Source organism: Equus quagga, chromosome 15 (genome assembly GCF_021613505.1).
Source record: "Equus quagga isolate Etosha38 chromosome 15, UCLA_HA_Equagga_1.0, whole genome shotgun sequence".
Classification (NCBI taxonomy): domain Eukaryota; kingdom Metazoa; phylum Chordata; class Mammalia; order Perissodactyla; family Equidae; genus Equus; species Equus quagga.
In genome coordinates, this window is record NC_060281.1 from 59564814 (window position 1) to 59589556 (window position 24743).

General features: G+C 50.2%; 1 protein-coding gene across 1 annotated transcript in view; it reads left to right on the forward strand.

Annotated features, from left to right (window-relative positions):
* The window catches only part of PXDC1 (PX domain containing 1), a 33745-nt gene extending 12857 nt beyond the window's left edge, over positions 1-20888 (forward strand). The window contains exons 2-5 of the mRNA XM_046640430.1: positions 1889-1980; positions 2667-2784; positions 15539-15650; positions 19668-20888. Coding sequence (XP_046496386.1) covers positions 1889-1980; positions 2667-2784; positions 15539-15650; positions 19668-19785 — 440 coding nt within the window. The 3' untranslated portion in view covers positions 19786-20888. The remainder of the gene's footprint in view (positions 1-1888; positions 1981-2666; positions 2785-15538; positions 15651-19667) is intronic.
* Positions 20889-24743: the final 3855 nt, after the last annotated feature.

The window sequence follows — 24743 nt, forward strand, 5'->3', positions numbered from 1 at the left end:
GCAAAAGGCCAGTCTTCCTACAGACGGACGTACGGAACATGAAAATGCAGCTGCTGTGTCATAGACGTGACTGACTTAAAACTCATCTTCTGGCTGTAGTAAAGCTGGACTGCAATAATAGTTCTGCTCATCTTAGAATAAAGAAGTGCTCGTGGGATGATCTGTATAACTCCTCTCTTTAAAAACCACTTTCAGAGGATTTTGATCCTCCTCTTTCCCTCCGTAGACATCTCTGTAGCAAGCAGGAAATCAGCATTTTGGTGCAAAGAGCAGCACGCATGCCTTTGTGTGTGTGTGTGTGTGTGTATCTGAAATTCTAGGCAAAGAATTCAGGACCTGGGGAAGAGGCATCCAGAGGATCTGACACTCTGGTGCTTTCTTCCTTCTTCTCCCTCCTTCCCCCAACCTGCAGGTTGGTGTGGGGGGCCTGGGCCACCTGGGAGAGAGGGGAGAGGGTGGCGGGGTCCCTTTCCCTTGTGACAGCCAGCGCGTTGTGCTGAGGTGTGTGCATGGGCTCGTGGACAGAGGCCCGGGGTTTCCCTGGGGTGAGCCATGGCCCACCCAGCCACCTTTAGAACTCCTGCTCCCTGAACAGTGCTGATGGGCCACCGGGGCCTGTGTGTCTGAGGAGTCGGGCAGGCCCAGCAGCCCCACTGTCGAGCAGGGTCGCCTGCCCCTAAGGTGGCCTGTGCTTTAGGGAGTCAAGGCAACGATTTCTGGCCTTGACCAGAAGTTGTTCGCGACTCCAGGTGACATCATGAAGGGTCCCCCACTGTAACCCGCTATAACCAGGCCTTCGGAAATGCCCTCGCCCTGTGTCTGGGGGCGCCCCTGGTTTCCAGGGACCACATGCTCTGGGCCTCTTCATTTCTGTCATGGACTTTAGGAGATTAGTTTTCTCGCTTATGTAGACTCAGTCAGTGAGTTGCCTGAAAAATGAACAACTCTTTTTCCTGTAAAACAAAATGAAACCAGAACTTATGAAAAACCTAGATTCAGCAGCTGACGATAGTTGTGGGATTTCAGCCTTTGTGGTTTGGCCACAGCTCACAGGGACAGTTATCCTGAGCCACATGGAGTCTGGGGCAGAGGCCGGCGTCCTTGCGACCTCATTTCTCATCGCTGGAAGCTAATGCGTAGAAACTGGTGGGAGGATCTGCGTTCTGTGCTGCTCCTGGGGAGACAGAAGCGCACCCCGCATCTCCATGTGAGAGCATTTTAAAAACACAAGACTGCCCTTTCCAGCAGCCACCCAGGACTTCTGGTAACTGTGACAAGGACAGAGGCTCAGATTCCTGAAAAGCGTCCTGGGTCATGCCCACTTTGGTTTTCTCCAGGTGAAGATCAGATTTTTTCCCTTCCAAACCTGCATTTAAATGACTTGTCTAAATATGGGCTCCACTGCCAGCAGAGCAAGTCCTTCTGCTGTATCATTGGAGGTGGCTGGGTCCTGGGCCACCTCCCCTGGCTGCAGCCACCACACTGGCGGGGGCTGAGTGGTCCCCAGCTGAGCTCTGGCTGTGTCTCCAGTGTTTATGGAGCTGCTCAGAGGGGGCTTTTTCGGTCTAGCTGTGGCTTATGCCTGCCTGCCCCACTCATTCCGCTGTGCCCAGCCTGCCAGACCTCTCCTTTTGGAAGGACAATTTCCACTCCAGCACACAAGTAAATCGTTCATCGGGTTATTGAAGCTTAGGCGTAGGTTGTGAGCAGGGCTTCCAGGGTATGGCTGTGCACACACGAGGCTGAGTTAATGTTCCCAGACTCTTTTGTGGAGGGTGACACGGGGGGAGGCCCTCCTCGTCGTGGGGTGCCTGTTGTCTTGTATTTAATGTAGAAGCACATTTCCTGGTCTGCTTTTCTGACTTAGGCATTTCTGTCTCAATTCTAGGACTGGTTGCCATAAAGGAGGCCCACGATATAGAGACCAGGCTGAACGAGGTGGAGAAGCTGCTGAAGACCATCATCGGCATGCCGTGTAAGGTGGGTCCCCGCAGGGCTGCCGGGCTGGGAGCTGGGGGCATGTGCTGTGGCTTTCACATGACTGACCTGCTCCTCCTCCCTGGAGGTGCAGGCTGTGGGTGGCGGAAGTGGCTCCGCTTTTGCTCCCTGGGGAAAAGGTGGAGGTGAGGGGCCAGGCAGGCTGGAGCAGGGAGGATGTGGCCCCTCCGCCACGGTGGTCTTTGCTTTCTTCCTCCGCTCAGAAGCCACTGGTCTTGCCGAGGGTGTTTTAGAAGAGGGCACGTGGGAGCCGAGGGCAGCATTCACGGTGACCTAGGTGGGCGGCCTTTAAATGAAGCTTGCTGGCCTCATGTGGAGTATCGACTGAGAAGCTGGACTGGGGTCGAGGGGGTCTGCTTATCTCCGGAGCTTCTACTCCCTCATCTGTGATTCGGGAAAGTTTATTGGAGAGTGAAGGGGGATGTGTGCGAAACACTGGCACGTACCAAGAACTCAGACAAACTAGCCGCTGTTGCCATTAACCCCTCCTGTCTGTCCCTCGGACCTTGCATTTCAGCCACATGGGGCCACAGATAAAGGAACAGTGTTGGCCATCACAGCCCCACTGTGTGGTCAGCCCTGCGGGGGGTCTGAACTCTCGGGCTGGGCATCAGATGGGCCACCTTGCGGCAGGATTGAATTTTAGTAACGAGCGTCTTTCTTCCCAGTATTCTAGGTCAGAAGTCGTGCTCACCTTCTTTGAAAGATCTCCTCTGGATCAGGTGTTAAAAAATGACAACGTACATAAAATTCAACCCAGCTTTCAAAGTCCGGTGAAAATCTCAGGTGAGCGTGATGGGCAGGTGTAGGGGAAGGGCTGGGTTTTCCAGAACCTTTCTGTGTCTGCCACTTTGGACATCTACCCAAGACAGCTTCCTGTGTGTCCTCAGAAAGCAGAGCAGGGGAGTTTGGGAGGCCTCCTTGGCTGGCACGTGGTATCCGGAGCCCTCTCCATAGGCAGGAAGATGGCAGTCCTTTATCCTGGTGGGATGTCCGTGGACCTGAGGCTCTCAGGGCTCAGCGAGGGCTCTGGAGCCCTATGTCAGTTGGGTTGGGTTTTGCATGCTGTCCACAGGAATGCGGGCAAGCCTCTGTTCTTGGTCCTGAGTGGGAGTCCCAGCTCTGGAGTTTCTGTGTTGCTTTATTTCTTGCTGTTTTGAGCAGATACGAGAGCATAGAGCAGCAGAATCCTTTCAGGGCCTCGTGTGGTGGCAGGAGCTAGACTCTTGCTTCAGGTTGACCCTGGAGGCCCCAGAATGCAAAAGGGACAGACTCGAGCTGCATGGAGTTGCTTCTGATCGAATAACTCCTAGAATGCAACAACCTGGACCATCCCCAGCCCTCTGTCTTACTGTCCTGTTTTTATCAGTGACTTGGTGAACACATGCCCCGTGTTTATCCTAAAGGGCTGGAAGTAATGAGATGACATTTAACAGGGATAAGCGTAGAGTCCCATGCTGAGGTTGTAAATGCTTTCTCAGTGCCTTTTGGCGAGGACTGAGGACAGAGGCTTTACCTGGCTACCGTACCTGAGCCTCATTGAGGCCTTGCGTCCAGGCCTGGGAAGGCAGGGGTCACAACCTCCTTGAGGCAGCCAGGAGCTCAGGTCATCCTGGGTGTCATGCTCGTCGTCGACATGGCAGTGTGTGGAAGTAACTGCAGCCGACTTTGGCTCAGCACAGGACACTTTGTAACAGCCGGGGCTGCCCAGCAGTGGGGTTAGTAAACGTCAATTGCAAGTCTGCAGCAAATCTGTTGCCTCAAGCCTCAGGCCTGGGTGCAAAGGCCGGAGGCCTGTCACATGCGTGCCTGCAGAGGTGGCCGGCTGGTGGAGAGCCTCAGGCACCCTTCCAGAGCTGAGCTCCTCTGCCTCCCGGGCTTTCCTCCTCTTCCTCTGCTCTAATCCATTAGGCACCAAGTCTAGGGGTCTCCCTTTGGAGTCTCCCACCCTTCCCATCTTTGCTCCAGCACCAGCCAGCCCTCACTGAATGGGTGCTTCCCAACATAAATTAGTGTGCAGATGTGCAAGTGGTGAGGGGTGTTCCCGTGAGATGTAAGGTGTCCTTGGTTATTCACTGAGTGAAGAAAGACAAGGAACTGTGGTAAATTCAAAATTATTTTTTAGTGAAACTATTATTTACCAGGGCACCACCATCCCTTTGAAGAACTAGTCCACACGCGGGCAAGCCGTGTTGTTCAGCCTTGGTCCCACATTTGGGATGTTGCTGGATTTGGGGGTCCCAGCTCTCAGCTTCAGGATCTGAAGAGCACCCCACGGCCTGAGGACATCACCCATCTTTCTGTCAACCTTCCCCTGTCCCCGGGACCGACCCTGAGTACCCACGTCGGTCATCCAGGACTCTGACTTCTTGGGCTCATTGATTTCTCAAAACCTTACACTCAGGATAAAGCGGAAGTGCCTAGGCATTCCAGGCACAGCAGAGTCTGGCTCACTCCAGCTTTTTGGTCTGATCACCCCAGAACCCTCCACCCCGACCCTCAGCCTCCTCTGGGCTGGGCTCGGCCTGTGTGGGGCCTCCCATCTTCTCCCTGTTCACACAGCCCCGCCTCCACGTCCGCTCCTGTCCTGCTGAGTTCCATTCCTTCGTGAAAACGCCCTCGCTTGCTGTGACCTCACAGCTCACCGCCTCGCCCCTCAGATGTCTTAATGCCTTCTTGAGCTGCTGGCGTGGCGCTTAGAGAGCTGGTGCCCTGGGGGACGGGACTGACACCCTTGGCTGCCAGAGGCCACTCTTCGCACTCGTCCGCCTCTGCACGCGCTGCCTGTTCTTTCACAGGTTGAGGCTGCTGCCACTAGATGGCGCGAGGGGCCCGCGGTGTGAGGACCCTGCGCACTGGCGCTCCAGCGAGGGCCGTCCCGAAGTATGTGGCCTCGTTGGTTGGTGGTGCCTGGGCCAATACAACCTTCAGCATTCTTTGTCCCATCTCAGTTTAAATGCTTATCAAATCTAAGAAAACGTACATTTAGTTTTCTATCCCATGGCTGTGTCTGTGCAGTTTCAGAGGAAGAATAAACATCAGCCTTGATCTGGCTGCTCAGACTAATCGATATCAGCCACAAAATTCTGATTGTTTGGGTTTATGGGGCCTGGAAGTGAACTATAATTTCATTTTTCATTAACCAGGCCTCTGTACAATCTCAGCCTTAATCTTCACCCTGCAGGGATAACGCTTCAGTTAGCCAGGCAATGAAAAGGCATTGCGTTGGGTTTCGTCCCACTGTTGGGGTACAGTGAAAAGATGATGCGAGGGGGGCGGTCGACAGGGAGGAAGGCTGCACTGTGCATGCTCCGGGGCCGGGACTAACCGTCTGCGGAGAAGAGCATAAGGATTAATGAGCTGAAGGGACGGTGGCATATGGGCCAGCTGCAGTTTAAAGACAAAATCACCACTAGGCAGACTCCAGAGCAGTGAGTGTTGCAGAAGAGACCAACCCGTAGGTGCTAAGCTTGGTGGGCAGGAGTTTGAGGAGAAACAGGAATTGCACGGTCTCAGCAGATCTCCCCCAAGATATTTTTTAACTAGAGAGACAAAGAGAGTAACCTTACTTTGGAGACCCAGCAGATACCGCCTTACCCAGGTGATCCAGACCAACGTGCCTGCAGTCAGGCCTGTGGATGTCACATACCCTCCCCTGATATGATGCACCAAGTGAACACAGTGTCACTGCAGGAGCCCTGCTTCAGTTGAAGCACGCGAAAACGTCAGACAAATATTGATGAAGTAACTCACCAGTCCTCTTCAAAAGTGTTAGCTCCTGAGTTGAAGAGCCAAGATGGCGCCATGAGTAGTCCTCTTTGTCTCTCGCCCTTCGAGTCTACAATTATTTGGACACTTATCGCTTGACAAAGGATATCCAGACAGCATCTCAGGACGTCTGAGACACCCACGCGACTATACATCGGAAGGCGGATGGACTTTCCTCCGGGAGGATGTGGAAATAGGTGAAAACTCTCCAACCCCGATGGGCAGCCTAGTACCCGCAAGCGGCTTTCTTCCAACGGATGCCCCCAGAGGATCCACACACATCTAGGGCAGGAGCGAGAACACAACAGAGGAGCGACGGTGGAAACAGGTGACCAGAACCCTACCTAAACCCCCTGCAATTACTCCTAAACGCAGAGGGAAACTTTGGAGTTGCACACCTGAGCCCGCGGGGAGAGTCTCTCCCCGCCATTGGCGGGGAGACCCAGCCTGGTGCTCGGGGCGCCCGGAGGGTCCCAGAGAGAATCACGGAGGGCACGGAGGTCTCCCAGCTGCCGTTGCCCGCCCCGTGGGACTAGGGATTGCCGGAGATCTCGGAGAGGACCGGGGCTGCGGGAACTTTCAAAGGCCGGTTCTGCGACCCGGAGGGGAAGCGCCGGAGCTCCGCTCGGGCAGCAGACAAAACTCTCTGTGTGCCGTTAGCAGAGGGGCCACGCTGAGCATTCACGGCTCCGGGAGAGGCCCGGAGAGAATCCCAGAGGGCGGGGCGACCCCCAGCTGCCGTTGCCCGCCCCGTGGGGCTAGGGATTGCCAGAAATCTCGGAGAGGACCGGGGCTGGGGGAACTTTCAAAGGCCAGTTCTGCGACCCGGAGGGGAAGCGCCGGAGCTCCGCCCGGGCAGCAGACAAAACTCTCTGTGTGCCGTTAGCAGAGGGGCCACGCTGAGCATTCACGGCTCCGGGAGAGGCCCGGAGAGAATCCCAGAGGGCGGGGCGACCCCCAGCTGCCGTTGCCCGCCCCGTGGGGCTAGGGATTGCCGGAGATCTCGGAGAGGACTGGGGCTGGAGAGAGTTCCAGAGACCCAGCTTAGTAGCCTAGGGGGAAACCCTACAGGCTCACAGCAGCCTTAGGGAAAGCCTCTGCACAGCACCAGTAGAAGGCACCCAGCCGCCAGCCACAAGGCTGGAAGACCCCAGGGCAAAAGCAGCATAGCTAGGTGTACTAACCACAGACTGTAGAAGATGCCAATAGCTCTCCTGCGACCCATAGAGGACAAGTGAGATTTGGTGGGTGCCGACAGCAACGGAGCGACAAATATAAGTGATCCCACCCCTGGCCGCTGGAAAAGCCCATAACACCGTTGCAGACCCCAAGGAGAGAGCACATCTAGGTGGGCTGCAACAGTAGGCACCTGCAGCCTGAAGCCCCCCTGTGACGGCAGAGGAGGGAATCCAAAGGGCCACTGTGGCTACGAAGAGGGGCCCAGGCCCAGTTAGCAACTACGGACAGGGTTCCTGGTTGGTGAAGTATAAACAGCTGCTCCCCCCACCGCAGCAGCTGAAACAAGTGAAAGGAGCAACTAAACTCTATCTCCATGCGGAGGCACAAATCAACAACATCAAGCAATATGAAAAAATACATTAAATCTCCAGAACAGAAAGAAAGTAACAAATACACAGAAAACAATCCCAAAGAAAATGAGATATATAACCTAAATGACGATGACTTCAAAACAGCCATCATTAAGATTCTCAATGAGTTAAGAGAGAATTCTGACCGACAACTCAACGAGCTCAGGAGCTATGTCACAAAAGAGTTTGATACGATAAAGAAGAACCAAACAGAAATATTGGAAATGAAGAACACAATAGAGGAGATTAAGAAAAATCTAGATGCTCTGAACAGTAGGGCCGATAATATGGAGGAAAGAATTAGCAATTTGGAAGATGGCAATATAGAATTGTTGCAGGCAGAGGAGGAGAGAGAAGCAAGACTTAAAAGAAATGAAGAAACTCTCCGAGAATTATCAGACACAATTAGGAGATGCAACGTAAGGATTATAGGTATACCAGAGGGAGAAGAGAAGGAGAAAGGGGCAGAAAACCTATTCAAAGAAATAATGGCTGAGAACTTCCCAAATCTGGTGAGGGAGATGGATTTTCAGGTGACAGAAGCCAATAGATCTCCAAACTTTATCAATGCAAGAAGACCAACTCCACGGCATATAGTAGTGAAGCTAGCAAAAGTCAACGACAAGGAGAAAATATTAAGGACAGCCAGGCAAAAGAAACTAACCTACAAAGGAACCCCCATCAGGCTATCAGCAGATTTCTCAGCAGAAACTTTACAGGCTAGAAGAGAGTGGAATGATATATTCAAAAATCTGAAGGACAAAAATCTACAGCCGAGAATTCTCTACCCAGCGAAAATATCCTTCAAATACGATGGAGAAATAAAAACTTTCCCAGATAAACAAAAATTAAGGGAGTTCATTGCCACAAAACCTCCTCTTCAGGAAATCCTCAGGAAAACCCTCATTCCTGAAAAATCCAAAAAAGGAAAGGGGCTACAAAACCAAGAGCAGAGGAGATAAGTAGAAGGACAACAACAGAGAGTAGCAGCTCTACATCAGAACAGATTAAACCATGGGACGAGAAACAAAGGAAACTGAAGAAAACCGGAAAACAAGACACAAAATGGTAGTGGTAGGCCCCCACGTCTCAATAATCACTCTAAATGTAAATGGATTGAACTCCCCAATCAAAAGACAAAGAGTGGCAGGATGGATCAAAGAACAAGACCCAACAATATGCTGCCTCCAGGAAACACACCTCAGCCCCAAAGACAAACACAGACTCAGAGTGAAGGGATGGAGAACAATACTCGAAGCTAATAATGAACAAAAGAAAGCAGATGTTGCTATACTAATATCAGACAAGGTAGACTTCAAAGCAAAACAGATAAAGAAAGATAAAGAGGGACAGTATGATAAAAGGGACTCTCCACCAAGAAGACATAACACTTATAAATATATACGCACCCAACACAGGAGCACCAAAATTTGTAAAGCAACTCTTAATAGAACTAAAAGAAGACATCAACAACAATACAATAATAGTAGGGGACCTCAACACACCATTAACACCAATGGACAGAACATCCAGACAGAAAATCAACAAGGAAATAATAGAATTAAATGAAAAATTAGACCAGATGGACTTAATAGGTATATATAGAGCACTTCATCCAAAAACAGCAGGTTACACATTCTTCTCAAGTGCACATGGAACATTCTCAAGGATTGACCATATTTTGGGAACCAAAGCAAACATCAATAAATACAAGAGAGTTGAAATAATATCAAGCATCTTTTCTGATCATAACGCTATTAAACTAGAAATCAACTACAAGAAAAAAGCAGAGAAAGGTGCAAAAATGTGGAGACTAAACAACACGCTTCTCAACAAACAATGGATCATTGAAGAAATTAAAGAAGAAATCAAATATTATCTGGAGACAAATGAAAATGAGAACACGACATACCAAATCATTTGGGATGCAGCAAAAGCAGTCCTAAGAGGGAAATTCATCGCAATACAGGCTCACCTCACTAAACAAGAAAAAGCTCACGTAAGCAACCTCAAACGACACCTAACAGAACTAGAAAAAGAAGAACAAACAAAGCCCAGAGTCAGTAGAAGGAGGGAAATAATAAAAATAAAAGCAGAAATAAACGATATTGAAACAAAAAAGACAATAGAAAGGATCAATGAAACAAAGAGTTGGTTCTTCGAAAGAATTAACAAAATTGACAAACCCCTAGCCAGACTCACCAAGAAAAGAAGAGAGAAATCGCAAATTAATAAAATCAGGAATGACAGAGGAGAAATCACAACAGATACCAATGAAATACAAGAGATCATAAGAGAATACTATGAAAAACTATATGCCAACAAATTGAACAACTTGGAAGAAATGGACAAATTCCTAGACTCATACAATCTCCCCAAACTGAATCAGGAAGAAATGGAGAATCTGAATAGACCAATCACAAGTAAGGAAATAGAAACGGTAATCAAAAACCTCCCCAAAAACAAGAGTCCAGGACCAGACGGCTTCTCTGGAGAATTCTACCAAACATTCAAAGAAGACTTAATACCTATTCTCCTCAAACTGTTCCAGAAAATTGAGAAAGAAGGAGAACTCCCTAACACATTCTATGAAGCCAACATCACTCTGATCCCCAAACCTGACAAGGACAACACAAAGAAGGAGAACTACAGGCCGATATCACTGATGAACATAGATGCAAAAATCCTCAACAAAATTTTGGCAAACCGATTACAGCAATACATCAAAAAGATTATACACCATGATCAAGTGGGATTTATACCAGGGACACAGGGATGGTTCAACATCCGCAAGTCAATCAACGTGATACACTACATCAACAAAATGAAAAACAAAAACCACATGATCATCTCAATAGACGCAGAGAAAGCATTCGACAAGATCCAACACCCATTTATGATAAAAACCCTCAGGAAAATGGGTATAGAAGGAAAGTACCTCAACATAATAAAGGCCATATATGATAGACCCACAGCCAACATCATACTCAATGGACAAAAGCTGAAAGCCATCCCTCTGAGGACAGGAACAAGACAAGGGTGCCCACTTTCACCACTCCTATTCAACATAGTACTGGAGGTGCTGGCCAGAGCAATTCGGCAGGAAAAAAAAATAAAAGGAATCCAAATAGGTAACGAAGAAGTAAAACTCGCGTTGTTTGCAGACGACATGATCTTATACATAGAAAACCCCAAAGAATCCACAGAAAAACTATTAGAAATAATCAACAACTACAGCAAAGTAGCAGGGTATAAAATTAACGTGCATAAATCAGTAGCATTTCTATACACTAACAATAAACTAACAGAAAAAGAACTCAAGAACTCTATCCCATTCACCATCGCAACGAAAAGAATAAAATACCTTGGGATAAACTTAACCAAGGAAGTGAAGGATCTATACAATGAAAACTACAAGACTTTCTTGAAAGAAATAGGCGATGACATAAAGAGATGGAAAAACATTCCTTGCACATGGATTGGAAGAATAAACATAGTTAAAATGTCCATACTACCTAAAGCAATATACAGATTCAATGCTATCCCAATCAGAATCCCAAGAACATTCTTCACAGAAATTGAACAAACAATCCTAAAATTCATATGGGGGAACAAAAGACCACGAATTGCTAAAGCAATCTTGAGCAAGAAAAACAAAGCCGGCGGAATCACAATCCCCGATTTCAAAACATACTACAAAGCTACAGTGATCAAAACAGCATGGTACTGGTACAAAAACAGGTCCACAGATCAATGGAACAGAATTGAAAGCCCAGAGATAAAACCACACATCTATGGACAGCTAATCTTCGACAAAGGAGCAGAGGGCCTACAATGGAGAAAAGAAAGTCTCTTCAACAAATGGTGCTGGGAAAACTGGACAGCCACATGCAAAAGATTGAAAATCGACCATTGTTTTTCACCACACACCAAAATAAACTCAAAATGGATCAAAGACCTAAAGATTAGGCCTGAGACAATAAGTCTTTTGGAAGAGAATATAGGCAGTACACTCTTTGACATCAGTTTCAAAAGGATCTTTTCGGACACTGTAACTCCTCAGTTGAGGGAAACAATAGAAAGAATAAACAAATGGGACTTCATCAGACTAAAGAGCTTCTTCAAGGCAAGGGAAAACAGAATTGAAACAAAAAAACAGCTCACTAATTGGGAAAAAATATTTACAAGCCACTTATCCGACAAAGGGTTAATCTCCATAATATACAAAGAACTCACACTGCTTAACAACAAAAAAACAAACAACCCGATCAAAAAATGGGCAGAGGACATGAACAGACATTTCTCAAAAGAAGATATGAATATGGCCAATAGACACATGAAAAGATGTTCATCATCGCTAATCATCAGGGAAATGCAAACCAAAACTACACTAAGATATCACCTTACCCCCGTTAGATTGGCAAAAACATCCAAAACCAAGAACGACAAATGTTGGAGAGGTTGTGGAGAAAGAGGAACCCTCATACACTGTTGGTGGGAATGCAAACTGGTACAGCCACTATGGAAAACAGTATGGAGATTTCTCAAAAAGTTAAAAATAGAAATACCCTATGACCCAGCCATCCCATTACTGGGTATCTATCCTAAGAACCTGATATCAGATATCTCAAGAGTCCGTTGCACCCCTATGTTCATCGCAGCATTATTTACAATAGCCAAGACGTGGAACCAGCCTGCATGCCCAGAAACTGATGATTGGATAAAGAAGATGTGGTATATATACACAATGGAATACTACTCAGCCATAAAAAAAGATGAAATTGGCCCATTCACAACAATGTGGATGGACCTCGAGGGCATTATGTTAAGCGAAATAAGTCAGTCAGAGAAAGACGAACTCTATATGACTCCACTCATAGGTGGAAATTAGTATATTGAGAAGGAGATCTGATCGGTGGTTACCAGGGAAAAGGGGGGGTGGGGGGAGGGTATGGAGGGGGAAGTGGTGTACCCACAACATGACTAACAAAAATGTACAACTGAAATTTCACAAGCTTGTAATCTATCATAACATTAATAAAAAAACCAAAAAAACAAAAAAACAAAAGTGTTAGCTCCTGAGAGTTGAGGAAAGACTGAGGAACTGTCAGAGGTCGTAGGAGACTGAGACACAACAACTTAATGCAACAAGGGGTCCTGGTTGGGTGTGGAACAGAAAAAGGGACAGTGGTGGAAAAGCTGGTGAGACTGGAGGGAGGGAGGAGTTAGCTGGTAGTGTGGTGCCAATGTTAATTTCCTGCATTTGCTCGTGGTACCGTGGTTATGTAAAATGTGAACATGACAGGAAGCTGGTGAGGGATATGTGAGGACTCTATTCTGTTTTTGCAACTTTTCTGTAATTCTAAAATTAGTTCAAAATAAAAAGTTAAAAAAAATGAGGTGGCAAAGCAGGACTCTTCATGTGAAAAAATATGAATGTAAAAAAGTAGCTTGAAAATGGGCTATTTCATAGAATCAGTCATGTATGTGATTAAAGTAAATAAATTCATGAGTGATTTTTCCTATAGATATTAAACTGACTTCTAAAAATTCGCATTTTAAGTATGCTGGAAGATGGGCTTCAGATGGTATAGTTTTTCTGTCATTGTAACATTTCCTTCGGTTCTTTTCATTTGCATGTTGCAACAGATAGGAAGACATTAGCAACAATGATAGTAATAACTACCATTTATTGAGCCTCCTGCATTTGTTAGGTTCCATACAAAGACCATCTCATTTAATCTACACCTATCCCCTTCAGGATGGGTACTGTTATTCTCATTTTACAGATGAAGAAACTGAGCCAGAAGTGACCTGTTCCGCAGGCATGCATGGCAGAACTGGAGTTTCCTCGAGGGCCCAGCTGGCCTTGCAAACCATTAGACCACATTTCTGTGCACAGAGGCTTCTTTGCATAGACGATTAAGGAATGATTTGTTACAAGTCTGTTTTGGGGGCTGGTAAAGATTCCATTTTCTAGAGCTCCAAACTTCACATTTACAGAAGATTAGAAAGTTGCTATGTAAGGCATCTCTTCATAACATTCACAAATGTTTGGCGGCACTGACATTTGTTTTCACTTGTAGGGTTTTCCCCTAATTCCTTGGCAAAGGGGTGGGAGAAGGGGGCTGGGGCTGTGGGCGGGCTGCACTGCGGTCCACCGAGGTCCAATGTGCTCCCTGAGACGGACAGAGCTGAGTCAGTTTTGACAGCATTAAAGAAAGTGGTTCTGTGCTGCCCTGCATTTTAAACCGAGAGGCGAGGGCATCTTTATCTTCCCTTCAGGTGGGTCAGCTTCAGAGTCTGTCTGTCCACTCAGGCTTCAGTGAACATCTTCTCTTTGTCTTTCTGGCACTGGAAATGTCGTCCACCCCGGAGGGTCCAGGCTCTGACTTCTCGTTGGTTCTCTGCTCCTTCTCGTCACAGCAGGCCCTCCGTGCTGGTTCTCCATCAGGGAAGAGGGGCCTGGGGGCCCCACCAGGGAGGGCAGGGCAGGAGACAGCGTGTGCTCATGTCACACGGAGGGTGACTAACTGGGCTGGTGCAGCTGAAAGACCAATGAAACACGAGCTGTCACTTCTCCAGAAAGTCAAGTGGAAATTTCGGCAGGTACTTGGCAAGTTTGGTTGATGAACAATCATTTTAATCCTGTGGGGTGAGGAGGAAATCTTCCGTTTTTCTCTCTTCATTTTTGTGTAGTTTCCCTAATTCTCTTCATATGGAGAGAAATTCCAAGACTGAGAACCAATGACCTAGAAAGATTAAAAATAAGCAGAAGATTAATTTCATTATAAAAACCAACAATCCATACATGGGAATAAAATAATCTAAATTGTGGTAAAATGTAAGAGAAAAAGTAAAGAAGACAGCTCCACAAACTGCCGTAGTGTCAGGTGCCCGCTGAGAGGCCGGGAGGCGCGTGCCTGTCGCCTGATCTGCATAGGGAGGCGAGGACGGGCTCGAGTGAGCTGTGTGTCCCCGTGTGTCAGGCCCTGAATGAAGGGTAATAATCCTTTGGATCTGAGAATGCACCAGGAATTTGGAGTGTATTTTAAGCATGTTTTTTAAGATGAGTAAGTAGAGGGCCTGACCTGGGAGGACAAACAAGGGTCACAGCGTGAGCTGACTGAGAGCTGAGGTCAGGAGCTGAGCAGCCTCTCAGGGAGCTGCAGAACGGCAACACCTGGGAGGAGTGTCATGGCTCCAGATCTGTTCTTGGAGTGTCTGTCCTCTGCTCGGGAAATAGAAATGAAAGCTACACCAGATGTTAGAAGTGGGTCGAGCTGCACTTGCTACTTATACTTAAATGGACCAGAGGGCGTGGTAGAACCGGGAGTCATGGGACTTTAGAGTTGGAAGGATCCCTGGAGATAATCCCATACAATTGTGGAATTTTCCAGTTGAGGATACTGAGTCCCAGGGTCATGGCTCTCCTTTTTGGGCTGAGCTGCAGGGTCCAAGTTCCCAGCCTGGGAGTTTCAGCTGCCACACTCTCAGGCACCCAGGTCCCACCTCTTCCAGCACTGCGTGAGCACCAGACTTCCACCCTTGAAAGCTAACACCACAGAGCCCACGTAGACATACGAAGACATTTTCTTGTTGGTCTTTTTAAATTACCACCATTCATGCTTTTCATTAGATTATCAGTTTATATACAGAATTATATAAAGTAAAAAAGTGAAGTCACCCATTTGGTTTAAAATGCATGCTGATCTCATTTGATCCTCCCAGCAACCCAGGGTGTCGATGGTGTTATATCCCCGGTGTCTCAGACACGAGTGGGAGCTTAGAAGATGGGGTAACCCATGCAAAGCCCCATGGCAGTGTGCGAGGGACCTAGACGCAACTCAGACTGATAGACACGAGCCCAGTACCCTTTCAGCCCAGCTTTGAACCCATGGGGAAGGGCGCGTGGGGAGGGCGCTCAGACAGCCGAAGCATCCTGCCGTGGGGAGAGATGCGCCTCTCGGCCTGCATGGGTCAGCAGGTGTGGCTCCTGTGCCTCCTGAATCTGTGTGGCAGCACTCCAGACTGGGCCTTGGGGGAGCAGAGCATTCTCTTAAAGTAGGGGAGCAGGGGGGCAGGAGTGGAGAGGGAAGTAGGGAGATCGGTACAAGCCCCAAACCTCACAACTTTAAAGTCTGACCCCTTCTGAATAGTTACCTTACTCCTTTTGTTTCCAGAAATCATGAGGTCCAATGGATTTTGTTTAGCAAATACAGAAACAATCGTTATTGACCACAGTATACCAAACGGAAAAGACCAGCGCCTGGCCGTGGACCCGGCGGAACATCTGTAAGTACAGTGATTTGCATAGTTTTATAGAAGGACCCCGAGCTGTCGGTGGGTGCCAGGGGCTGCAGTTCAGGGACTCTGTAGCAAGGAGACAGATGTGGCTGGAACGCCGAGCCCCCATCGGTATTTGGATACTGATTTAGGGTGTCAGCCTTTCCTAGAGGAGTGAGACCTCGATTCTTAAACCTGTGGGAGCAGAGTTCCTCCGGCTGAGTGACGGCTGCAAGGGGCCTTGAGGAGAGGTGGCCAGCCTTCAGGGACTGGTCTGTGCCGGGCGCTGAGGGCTGTGGGGGCCACAACCTCCTGGCGCAAAGGGCCTGTTCTCCTGGGAGGGGAGAAGTGCCACCTGCACATCAGCCTCACATCGCAGGGCTGAAGTTCTCCTGATGCCCAGGTGGGCTCCGTGTGGCTCACGGTGGCACCTGGCCCAGCGGGCTGCACTGTTCCGAGGGAGGGAGGACATGTCTGATGAGTGAAGGTGGGACAGCCACACGCCACTGCCTTCTCCGGTCTTCCTCCCTCTGAGAGGAACACTTTTGACCATGAGAAGTGCTCCAGGAAAGCCCGAACCCTGGGCCCCATGAGGCACAGCCACCCTCATCCTTGGGGCACTTCCGGGTCGTCTTCTTGGGAGGCATCAGGCGGCAGCTTGAGGGGATGTCACACGGCGGCTTCTGTGACTGTCGAGGCCCAGCCCAGGGCTCTTGCTGGTTGTGTGAGCATCGGGAAGTGACTGAACTCCCCGCTTCTCTTATCCTCACGGGAGACCAAGATGCCCTTGCAGGTCCTTGTGAAAAACTCAGACACCAAGTGTGCAGCTCTGAATGTGCAGTCTCCCTGTGGCACATGAGCAGCATAACCCAGGGATCAAGGGGCCTCCTTAGTCCCATGTCCCACGCCACCCACTCAGCCACAAATAAAAATGGACGAAGACAGACCCACATGCCTGGACACACATCTGGGCCAGTCAGCTGCAGGCCAGGGCATGACCCCAGGGTGTGCCTGGGCTCCGGCAGGCAGCTCGAGCCTCCTGTGCTGGACCCCGCTCTGTGTTGAAGCTCTGTGGGAGCCTCTCGGCCCGTGGAGCGGGCCCCAGCCAGCAGCCCCCACTTGCTCAGTTTCTTAGGTGTCCCTTAGGTGGATGGCACAGAAGCTTTCACAGTGGAGGAGTCATGAAACGGGGGTGTATGGATGTGCTGGCAAGGCCGAGGGCCGGCCCACCTCTGAAATGCTGCCCTGCTGTGACTCCATGTGGCGCCATACCCGTCATGTGTGTCCAGATAGCTCAGTCGTTCATGACCCGAGGGTCCTCCGTGCTAACACGGGCTGGCACGTGGCAGCGCAAGGTCGATGTGTGTTAAATGGCGACTGGAAGGAGAAGTCCTTTACCTCGTGGGAGGGGTTGCTGGTCTTGGTGGAGAAGACAGGTGGACTCTGCCTCGTCACCAGTTGCTGCAGGTCCTGGCTCCGGCTCCCAGTCTTCTCAGACCCTTTCCCTCTCCGAGAGGCCTCGAGGGGCCTTCTGCAGCCTGGCATGAGGTCAGACTTGAGAAGTCAGTTCCACTGTGAACAGTTTTGCTGAGAGACACGCGGAGAGAAAGCCGGGATGGAAGCACAAGTTCCCCTTGAGCCAGGGCTCTGTGTGGACGGGGCGACATCCTTGGTTCACAGCTGCCTGCTCCTGGCTGCCTGCAGGCCGGGAGAGCAAGCAGGGGAATACCTCTGCGACCCCAGGAAAGCCCCACCGAGATCTGTCGCCCCTACGCACTCGGGAGCAGTCAGAGGATTGCTGACTTGGCCGGCAGCCCCCTGGGCATCTGATCGAGGGCAGCGAGGCCTGCTGCTGTCTGTCCTTCAGGAGCCATCTGTGTGTACACTCCTCAGGGCTGTCAGGAGCAGGTGGGGAGGCGACAGGGCCAGGTCATGGAGAGATGACCCTTAAGTAGCCGGAGGCTTCACTTCCTGGCCGCAGCTGTCCTCAGAGGTACTCAAGGGTGACTGGCCTCGAGGCTGTGAATTCAGTGCTGTCGGGCCTGCCGTCAGGACATGTGCCACGGAGTCGAGCAGGCAGTCCCCACGCTGTCCCTGGGGAGGGCAGGGACCAGCACCCAGGACCACAGACCCCCTGCACTCAGGGAATGGGAGTGTGCCGGACGGCGATATGGGTCAGTGGACAGCGAGGTCTCTGCCTGGGGAAGATCCTGGCTGGCTGGAGGGGTCACCAGGCTCCGAGACGTCCACCCCAGTGCTGAGGCGAGCCCCCACACTGTCCCTACAGCTCAGGAGCAGAGGTATTTGCCAAGCCTGCCGAGGGCTGTGGGGGATGGATGAGGACCCTGGACTCAGCCTGGTGATGCGTTTCCTGAGCATCCTAGCTGCCCTTTCCCCCCTCGGGTCTCAGGGTCATCTGATCCGAGGACAGGAGGAGGAGCAGGGGCAGGAAGCCATCTGTGGTGCCTCTGGCCTGGCCCTTGCCCGCCTTGAGCCTTGCCCCACACCCGCGAGACCCCTGTGGTTTCAGGCCAGCGCTGGCTGAGGGAAGAGATGTAACAGCCTGTGTAAAGTTGGAGAGCTGGTCTTGTCTCCATGAGACCCGCTGCCTCGCAGGCTGCACACACTTTTCTGTCCACAGTTCCATGTCTTTCTCGGCAACCTGGTGCCACCAGGTCAGGGAGCATGGGGAGGGGAGTTGGGCCCTGAGCTCTCTCCTGAGGGCACAGATGTCAAGGCCCCTGCATCTCCACACACACGCCTCACTGTGGAGTTAAAGGGAGACCCACCTCTGGCCGTTTCTGTCTAATTTCAAAGCCGTGATCAGCTCATGCTCGACTTTGAACCTGCAGCCTGGACCTGGAGGAAGCGTGCCCCTTGGAGCGTGTTTGGAGTCAGTGGGATTCTCACTGTGCGCTCTTGATGCAGGGGCGGCGCTGCCTCCGGCGGCTCCCTGGCTGGGGAAGCCAAGTCAGACGCTCGTTGCTGGGCTGCTGGTCAGTTTGTGTCCTTTTCCGTCACTCCAGAGCTTTCTAGGTGTAGTTGAGCTCCGACAACTGTTGACTGGTCAGCGACACTTTGAACACCAGGAATCAAGGCAGGAACATGGGCGCTGGGGCCCAAGGGCTCCCCCCATCCTGGGAGAGCAGTTCCTTCCCCACCCCACTGGCCTATTTTGTTCAGACTGATGCTCAGTCAAGGAAAACGGAAAAAGCACATTTCTCTCTCTGTTATGCATTTTTAAAAATTTGGAGTCTTTTCTAGCTTAGGAGGCCACGTCTGGGTTAGACGGGGTGGAGATGTTTTCAGTTCATGGGGGAATCAAGACCAGGAAGATATTTGTGTCACCTTACATTTGGGGTACGTGTTATTCCCTGAGCTCTTCTTGCCTCCCCTCCCCCATGTAAACTCCCCTCACTGAATACATGGACCCAAACGAGGGCACCCACCCCCCAAAGGAACCCTCCCTCCGCTGACCCCTGCCGGCCCTCTGCCTGCCCCTGCGCCAGCCCCCTCGTCAGCGCACAGGGGGCAGTTGGGGGGTGAGCGGGTGCAGTAGCTTCCCGCCCATCTCTGCCGTTGTCTGCAGGGCCAGCACAGGGAGGTGTCTGCTCCCAAAGACAGGCCCTGCCTGGCTTGTTCAGGTGTGTCCCAGACTCAACACACAGCCGCCCCTAGAGAGAAGGAATCACCCTGTGAATGAAGCAATGAGCGCCTCAGTAAATGATGGCCAATGAGCATGGAGAGCAGCCTCTGAGGCCCTGGAAGCCGGAGCCATGACAGTCTGGCATTGGGTTCATTTCACCTAACGTGTAATCACGTCCTTCCTAAATGCAGACTGACGAGACCGTGCGTCCCCTGGGCCTGCGCAGTGTGAGAGCATCCTGGAAAGCCCTTCCGTTGTGCTTGGCGTTGATCCCTAAGTGCCCTCCTGCCAATGACCTTTTGCCCTTTCTTTCTCCACTTTGGTGGGGTCAAGGGTCAGTGAGCAGCTCCAGCCCTCACCTCTGTCTTTTCCCGTTTCAGGTTTGAGAACGGCAGTGAGTTTACCTCAGAACTGGAGGATGGCGATGACCCAGCAGCTTATGTCACCAACCTGTCCTATTACCACCTGGTCCCCTTTGAGACGGACATTTTGGATTGAATCGCCAGTGGGCCCCACATCTGCAGCCCTCGACTGCTGCTTCTGCTGCTGTCCACTGCACCAGCTCCAAAGGCCAGAGCTTCTGTCCCGGGCCTCTGTCTGGCGGTGCCTGCAGGGGCCAGCCTGGCTCTGCTCCCAGGCCGCACCCGGCAGCCTGCACCCAGGAGGCCTGCGTGTCCTGTGTCCTGTGAGTGGCACAGCAGGGGTCTCCAGGGTCAGGGCTGACCCCAAGGTTTCCAGTAGCCAGATCAGGTCATGGGAGTCCCCACATGGCCTGCTGCTTCGGAGTGGCCTTCCATCTCCACTGGCGCCACCAGCCTGTTTCTGCGTTCCTGAGACTCGCTCCCCACCGTGTGTGGAGCCGCAAGTGCCTGCAGGACCCCCAGGGCCTCTCCTGGGTCCTCCTTCGCTGTCACTGCTTCCTGGGGAGGAGCCTTCCTCTTGGTACCGTGGCCCAGGATTGCTGGCCTCCCCTCCCTCCCCACCGTTCCCTCACACCACAAGCGCACAAAACACTTTGGGGCGATTTTGATGAGTTGCCAGGTTCTGGACCCGTGGGCAGGGCATGTTAGGTAATCCGGATTTCCCTGGGAACCAGGATATGTGGCTTTCGTTTCTGTTTTTCATCTTCTATCCGGAAACTCTGGGCTTTGTGTCAGCCTAAGGGAGTGTTTACAGAAGGTTAGTCGTGAATGGAGAGTGGGGCCACGGGGTCAGGGGCCCATTGAGCCCAGACTGAGAGGTAATGATTCTCCTCAAGAGGAACAGAATTCCTGCCTGGCCCGCCCGCATCCCTGCAGCCTCCAGAGAGGGGAGCAGCGCTGTGGTCCCCGGGCCGTCTGAGGCTCGCCCCTCTGCTGTCCACCCAGCTTCACTGGTGCGGCTGCCATAGTGCCCCAAGAGGACAGATCAGGAGGGAGCCTGAGTCTCCGCGGGCTCCCTGGGTCCTGGGGGAGGGCCTGTGTCCTGCCCGTTTGTCTCTCCCAGTGTCTACTAACGACCCACATTTGCTAGTGTAAATAATAGTAAATTATTGAGAATCCTAATTCTTTTACACAGTCTGTTTTTTAATCTATTTTAATTAAATAAAATATATTACTCTACTTTTGTCAGTCTAAGGTGTTCCTGTATAGAGGTGTGGCTGGGGAGGGGTGGAGACTAGACACTCCCCCTCAGGGCTGGCCCCGAGCATCTTGCCTTATAGTTATTTAGGGAACGTGTTCTGTTCTCACCCCAGGGAGTAATCTGTCCAAACTGAAAAGTGACCAGACAGCCTGTGCTGCTGTTTTCACTGAGGGTTTTCCCGTCTCCGTGTTCCTCCTCAGCAGCCACAGGAACCCCTGCTGTGACCCGCTGCATGGCTGGGATGCCCGTGGATCTTGCGTTTCCTTTCTTGCTTGCAGCTGTGTTCAGTGTCATGCATCCTGCCTTCACACAGGCCAGCAGGTGGCTGACGGGGGTTGGCCAGTCACCTTTCTTCTCTCGAAGGGTGAGACGGGGTTCTGTGCAGGATCGGGCTTCTTGCCTGGCAGCTAAGGTTGGAGTCCAGTGCCCTGCTCAGTTAATTACCATACGAGGTCTGTCGTGGATTCCCGGGTTGTCCTCATTACCCGTGTTCCGCAGAGGGGCTTCTCCCCAGCTGTCAGGCCGCTGCGATGGCAGCTTCCCGAGCTCATCCGCCTACTTGGGCTGTGTCTCCCCATCAGGACCCAAAGTGGGCTCCCGGCCCCCTTCACTTCCACTTGGGCAGCCTCACGTCCCATGACTGCATGGCGGGATCTCTAAACAAGGGGTCAGGTCATTGAACGTTTGCGTTCCCAGAGTACATGTCAGAACGCTCTCTAGCTTCCATTTTTCTCTAGAGACACATGGTCTTCTAGGCCTGTTCTTCATGTTCCCACATTTGAAAGAACGATAAGTACAGACAAATATTTCATTAAGTGCAGTAATAAATGGTTACTAGTATCGACACAAACAATCCATAATCAATCTATAAATCAACACGGGGGTGAGTTTCTTATATGAGCCCGTTTTGAGGACTGTAGCCCAGGAGAGAACGACCTTCAAGGGAGGAAGCGCTCTGAAGAAGCAGGGTGTACAGAGTGGTGGTGTGCGGTCCTGGAACAAGGAACATATATCACATAGGACAGGAATATCTCTTACTCCAGTCACAAGATGCTTTCCTAGCACAGCAGGTCCATGGTCACACGATGAGCACAACAGGCCAGTAATTAACCCTTAGTTTCTGGGAAGAAATGCTTATCTTTAAAGAAATGATGATATGGGGGAGGCATACATCCCTATTTTTTTTTCACTGTTCAAAATTATCTTTATTTATTTAGTTGTTCATACATCCCTATTTTAAGGGCATCATTCTTGGCTTTGGGACACTGTAAATGTTAAAGCAGATGTACAAGCCATGCTCAACAGACTACATCAGGCCTTTCTGGAAAAACAAGATCAGGCTAAATTAGTTTTAAATCAAATGGCTTCCTCATATTCTACAGCATATGTTATTGCTTTTCATTTATTCATCACTAGCACTCAGTCTTACGGTGAGAAGGCCAGTATGGAGCAGTGGGGACTGAGGCAGATGGTGAGCTCATGTGCTGTGTAAGGGAGCAGTTACTGCTGCTCGGTTTAGCTGGTCATTTCACCTGGTAATGGGGGCCCACTGTGGCCAGATGGCCCAGTTTTTCAATAACTAGCTAGAAATCTGACTTTTTATGGGAAACATCCCAATTTTGAGTGTTGCAAAAAACAAAACAAGAAACTTGACCAAGTAAGAGAATCAGGACTCTTCAGCCCCTGGACCATCGGTCTAGAGAGCCAAAGCAGAGGAGTTGCGGGGCGTGCGTGAAGTTTGCAGGCTGGCCCACACGTTTCTCCAGAGACTGCTTGAGAACAACTGCTTCTCTCCTTATTTGCTCGGTGGCATGTCCCTCATGCTGCTCTGGCAACCAGGGGACCCTTGGCAGACGCTCCCCTTTATTAGTGACAGTTGTGTGAGGACTACGGTCGTGAAACTCACTTACTACATTAGACAGGCTCCTGCAAAGTGGTAGGCAACCAAAACAATTTTTTTGGCAAATCAAATAATTTAAGTCGCTTAGGTTTTCTACTCGAACATTCGGCAAGTGCTGTTTGTAGGCAGAGGAATTGTCCCCTCTCTGATTATTTCATAAATAGATGCTGGATTTCACATACGAGGCTTGCTGGAAGTGCAAAATGCACAGTGTGGACCTGATGTAGGTCTGCCCTCTGATGGTGCCTGGAGAACTGACCTGCTGGGCGGTGCTTGCCCTCATTGTGGGACAGCAGACAAGCACAAGCTACCTGGTAATTGAGCAGCCTGGGGGCTCATTAACAAACCCACAGTTCTCGTGGCTCTGACATTCATTAATAGAAATACATGCAGGGATGTTGGCAGCCAGACTGCCCTGAGCAGAGTATCCTAACCTTTGCCACGTTCTCCTCCTGAGAACAGAATGCATTTTTGGTCTTCATTTAAGGAGGTGTCCTGTCAAATTACAGGCATTTTTATTGCAAGTGAAATGTCTGTCCCAGGTTGGCTGTGCTCAAGTACCTCCAGCAGACCAGTATTTTACTCTAGGCTCATACTGTTTTAAAATGTGTATTTTTTTGTTATTCAAGTATGGCAAGGCCAGCAAGTCAGGAGATGATTGCCATTGAAAACGTGCTTTGTTACTCACAGATCTCAAGAGGAGGGGGCACATCATACCATGCAGGGCCACATGTGGAAGCACCAGGGCCAATAAGGAAGCAGAGGGAGCGGGAGGAACCGTGGGCAAGAGCCTCTATTGTGGTTTCTACGGGGAGAAACAGATGAGGCAGGGTAAGGCTGAGTAATTTCAGTGGGTGCTGGGGCACAGGGGCGGCCCTATCTGTCAGCTACTGGCCCTGGAGAGATGAGGGCAGATGGACAGTGGCCAGAGTGTGAGACCCATAAAGGAGGTGGTGGGGTGTGGGCTCTGGATTGGCTGGTTTGCATATGAAAGGCACACTCAAAGGCAGGTTGTTTACTATCTCCAAGAACTGGCTAATCCTGGGAGGGGCATCCCCTCCAAGGTCAGCAAGGCCCCAAGATGCTGAAGCATCAAATACAGAACTGGAAGACATGGTTATTACAAATACTAATCCCCAGGACTCCTTGATCTAGGCAGGGATCTGATTTTGTCCCCTGCTGAGGGCACACAGAAAACCAAAACTGTGGCATGTCTTAATGCCTCATGCAAAAAGCTTCCAACCCTCCACATAGATATAGACGTTACATTTTCTCATTTGAATGGGAACTATATTCCTGTGGTCCAAAAACCAAAATGATTTAAAAGATTTTCCACAGGAAGTATCACTCCTGTTCCTGTCCCCATCCTGTCCCTCTCAGCTTGAATAGTTTCTAGTGTTTCCCTCTAATATTTCTTTATGCAAATGCCAAACAAATATGTCCATATACTTTTTAGACAATGACTAAAATAATTCTTCTGGAGTCTGTATAATTTAGCATTCACGGTCAATAATAATGTGTCTTCAGAAATAGATGATCTGCTCAAACTTGCTAAGTTTTGCTTCTAATCAGAAAGTGTGAATGAGTAAAGGCTTGGCTGATGTGCAGCGTATCATATCTTAGACACGGTAGATTTTATTAGACTTCTGGGCACAGTGATAGACTTTCTATTATTTGCTCCCGTCTATTTTGAGGGTGGGGGTGAGCCTAGGAGTAGTGGAGTTGGCAGAGGGTTGTAAGTTTTCCACAAGCTAGGGGCTGCTCCTGGTCTTACGGACGGTAAACTCTGAGAGCAAATCTCTCTCCTGTGGGCATATGCACATTAAACGATCTTGAGGCAGATGTCCAAACACCACAATGCCAGAACATTTACTTATTTACAATAGAAACAACTGACCCAGAAATCAGAATACTTAGAAGTCATGACTGGCCG